This window comes from Oryzias melastigma, unplaced genomic scaffold (assembly GCF_002922805.2).
Source record: "Oryzias melastigma strain HK-1 unplaced genomic scaffold, ASM292280v2 sc00262, whole genome shotgun sequence".
In the NCBI taxonomy this organism is placed as follows: domain Eukaryota; kingdom Metazoa; phylum Chordata; class Actinopteri; order Beloniformes; family Adrianichthyidae; genus Oryzias; species Oryzias melastigma.
In genome coordinates this window covers 44516-48266 of record NW_023416896.1, presented here as the reverse complement: position 1 = coordinate 48266, position 3751 = coordinate 44516, and the positions used below count along the sequence as shown (strand labels likewise).

Genomic DNA, 3751 nt, shown 5'->3' with positions numbered 1-3751 from the left:
ACACACACACACACACACATTACTGCAATAGGCTTTTCTACCCACCTGAAAGATCAGGACTTTGAAGTTGTTTCTGCTGATAAGGTGGGCGTGGTTTGCCTCCAGCTTCTTCACCTGGACAGCCTGACGCTCCATTTTTTCCCGGACCTTTGAGGACAAGAGAAAGATGCTGTGTCGGAAGACAGACTGGCGCTAACCTTCAGAGATGCTGCATTTACTGACCTCTTTCATGGTCACAGATAACTTGCGGCTCTTGTCCAGCAGTTTGCTGACTGTGTTGGAGGTGTGACTGTGGTTCTTAGAGAGTTTGGTGATATCCACCTGGATCCCTCTAACCACATCTTCCATCTCCACCTGATGCGTCTGAGGAACATTGCCAAAGTACGTCAACTTTACTTGCATGTTCAGGTTCTTAGTGTGAAAACATACTGTAGTCATTGGTCAGTGTGGTCTGTGATGCTTTGAGGTTCCATGTAAGGACACACTGTTGATCATTTTACTCCCTTTCTTACAGCAGTCCCAGGCTCTAACATGAATTAATGTATATTTGTCAGGTGAGGAACCCAACCCATCACCACCCCCACCCCCAGGAAATGTTCTGGGCAGATTACATTTTTTCTAGTTAAAAAACAATCCTAAGCTTGTGATGTTGGAAAAAAAGGCAATGTTGTGAAGATATTTGGTTCTGATATTAGAAAACAGAGTGATGCTGCGACCGTGACCCCACAGGAACCAGATGATTACAGAGTCACTGTTACCCAATGATCTTTGGAGCAGCAGATCGCTTTTAGTGCCCGGAGCTCCATTATGAACCTGCCCAATCTGTATTTCTGCCAACTCTTCACAAAGATCCGGATGGTACTTGATTCTCCGGATTTGGAGTTCGCAAAGGTCTGCTGGATGACCCAGACCTTTCTGCAGCTAAATAGTGATCTCGTAGATACCTGCTGTTGTCACATCTCTGTAAACCTGTCATGTTGGACGGGATTCTGATTGGTCAAACAGTTTCTGTTTTTAGGAAACGTCAACTATTTATCTTTAGATCAGGGTAAAGTCAATCTAAAGCAGGCCCAACCTTAAAAACTGGTCCTGGTAAATGATGGTTCAGATCTTTAAGTCTGAGAATAGAACCACACCAGAACCTTGTGCTTGGTCGCTCTCACCTCCATCTTGTGCTGGTTCTCCTGCACAGTGTCCAGCATGTTGACTAGTTTATCCAGCAGCGTGAGGACTGTGATTGCGTTGACGGGTCCCTGACTCAACTTGTCCGGATCCATTTCTGTTGAGGGAAAGGAGGGCGAGGCCAGCTCCGGCTCCTCTGGGTTCTTGAGGGGAACCAGCAAGTCCTGGCTCTGGTGGGTTTCAGTAGTGACCATATTGACACTTCTACGGTTAGAAATCTACAGTTAGTTTCTGTTCAAAAACAAAGTCCCATAAAGCCAACCTCGCCTGCTTCAGCGTTCCTGTGTGTGTTTGCTGTTCTCCGATTGGTTGGCTGTGAAGGAAACTTTCCAGTCAACTTCCCTGCTGTCCACACCTTTAACCACTTCACTGCTGCATTCTGACGAGCTGCAGAGGAATTGTTCAAGAACAAAGACAGGAACCTTCCCCTTAGAAACTCCACCCCAGTCCCTGTTTCCTGTTTTCAAAAGAAAATGATTAAAAAAATAAATAAATAAAAATCAGTGGAATCTACTGGTAAGCACCCAAAAAACAAATAAATAAATAAAAAAAACCCTGAAGACAAACCTGATCTGGGCAGTTTCTGCTCAAATATCAAAGACAAAAAGTCCCTACATCACTGAATGAGGATAAAATCTGGAAAACTGTCAACAAACTATGACGATTTAACAAAAACATTTCTAAAACAAAGACGGATGGGGCTATGTGGTCAAATGTTGAACGGGCAAAATATTTCATTGTTATTAAAAAACATAAATGAAGGAGAACAGTAAAGTTAATTAACATTTCACAATTAATTAGGTCAACTTTTCCGGACTGAAAGGGTTAACTGGCTTTGCTCTGGAGCTGTGTTTACCACAGCCCGAGGGGGTGTGGTCTGTTGTCATGGTGACAGGTCAGGAGGGAGGGTGGAAATGTTCTCCTCGCTCATGTTTTTCAAGTGAAGTCATCTGGAAAAGAGTCGGCTGTCTTCCTCTGTTTGTATGAGAATGTCTGGCCTGGGGTCCATTGTTTTTACACTGTGGAACCAGAATGTTCTAATCTAAACTGTGGAACCAAAATTATGTTCTGTTCTAAACTGTAGAACCAGGATTGTGTTCCATTCTCAAATGTGGAACAATGTTCTTCTGTTCAAACCCACTGAACTCAGAACATTTATAGTCATTTTTATAAACAGTGAAACATCTATAACAAAAAATTGTGGATTTGTTCTTCTTCATTATTAGAGGAACACAGACAATAGACAGTGGAACCCTTTCTTTTGAATCAAATTCTAGAGTTTGTGTTTAAATCATAGAACATGAATGCATTAAACCTGAGGCTCTTCTTAGTTCTGGGCAGGTTTTTCTACCTTTAGGTAGAACGGTCTGCAGCTGTCTTCTCATTCTGGACTCCAACCAGAGGCAGTCAAGAGGTTCCACATATACTCTGTTTCACAGAAACTTCATTGAATTTGTGTGAGCCCAAGAGCCTCGTGATCTGGTCTCAGCCAGGAAGCAGAGGGAAGCCTTCAAAATAAGAGCATTTACTCAAAACAGAATTTATGAAAGTAACTACAGGATTTTTATGTGCCTTTTCAGCGAAACAGAACTTTTCTCTCTGAGATGACTGGAACTCCATCCATGACCTTGCTAATGCAGTCCTGCATGGTCTTAATCCTCTGTCTTTAGTGAGTAAGGTTGTGAACAATAACACACTTACTAGTTATCCATTTTCTAAAATGTGTAATGTAAAATCATCCATTTTCCGAACCCACTTATTCGTTTATTGGGTTCTGAGGCTGCTGGAGCATATCTGATTGGCTGTTGGGTGAAGGAAGTGTTCACCCTGAACGGGTCACAAGTTTGTCATTGGACCACACAGAGACACACAAACACACACTCACAGTCTCACTTGAGGACAATTTAGATTTATCAATGAAAATCTGAATATGTTTGTGGACTGTTGGAGAAACCCGGAGAAGACCCACACATGACCCAGGAGAACAGGCAAAGTCCACCAAAAGAACCCAATTGGGATTTGAACCAGAACCCTCTTACTGAGGTTTGAGTGCTAAACACTACACCATCATGCAGGCCTGGTCTAAAACCTATGTCCAAAAAAAAAAATGAACTCTTTGTGTGTGTTTGTGCATCCGCATTATCTGTGAAAACATTCTGTGTTATGCTCTGGGTTTTTGTTTGATTTTGCTTCACCTTTTCTTTCTGTGCAGGCAGTCTGTGGGTCCTCCCTGTAATCTACTGGCAACACAGCTGTCTGCACTCACCTGATTAAGCTGCTCCCTATTTAAGTTGACTGCTGTCTTCCCTTAGTGTTGGTTTGTCTTGTATGCTTTCCTCTATGCTCTTGAGCTTCTCTGGTTTTTGTAATTTTGCAGCTCATTTAGTGTTCCCTCTGTTGAGATGACTTTTTGTTATTAAAGTCTCTTTTTGTCAACCTGAACCTTAGTTTTGGTCCATGCATCGGGGTCGCTGCCTCCTGATCTGTGACATTGTAGCAGGAGCTAATTTGCAGCATTTGTCCCCTGATGGGCGTTTTATACAATAAAATAATCGTGATAAGGCATAAA

General features: G+C 42.5%; 1 protein-coding gene across 1 annotated transcript in view; it reads right to left on the bottom strand.

Moving 5' to 3' along the window:
* The window catches only part of cavin2b (caveolae associated protein 2b), a 6524-nt gene extending 4208 nt beyond the window's left edge, over positions 1 to 2316 (bottom strand). Inside the window, exons 1-3 of the mRNA XM_024265494.2 lie at positions 1164 to 2316; positions 223 to 363; positions 46 to 147 (exon numbers count right to left, since the gene is read on the bottom strand). Of these exons, the coding sequence (XP_024121262.1) occupies positions 46 to 147; positions 223 to 363; positions 1164 to 1376 (456 nt within the window). The 5' untranslated portion in view covers positions 1377 to 2316. The remainder of the gene's footprint in view (positions 1 to 45; positions 148 to 222; positions 364 to 1163) is intronic.
* Positions 2317 to 3751: the final 1435 nt, after the last annotated feature.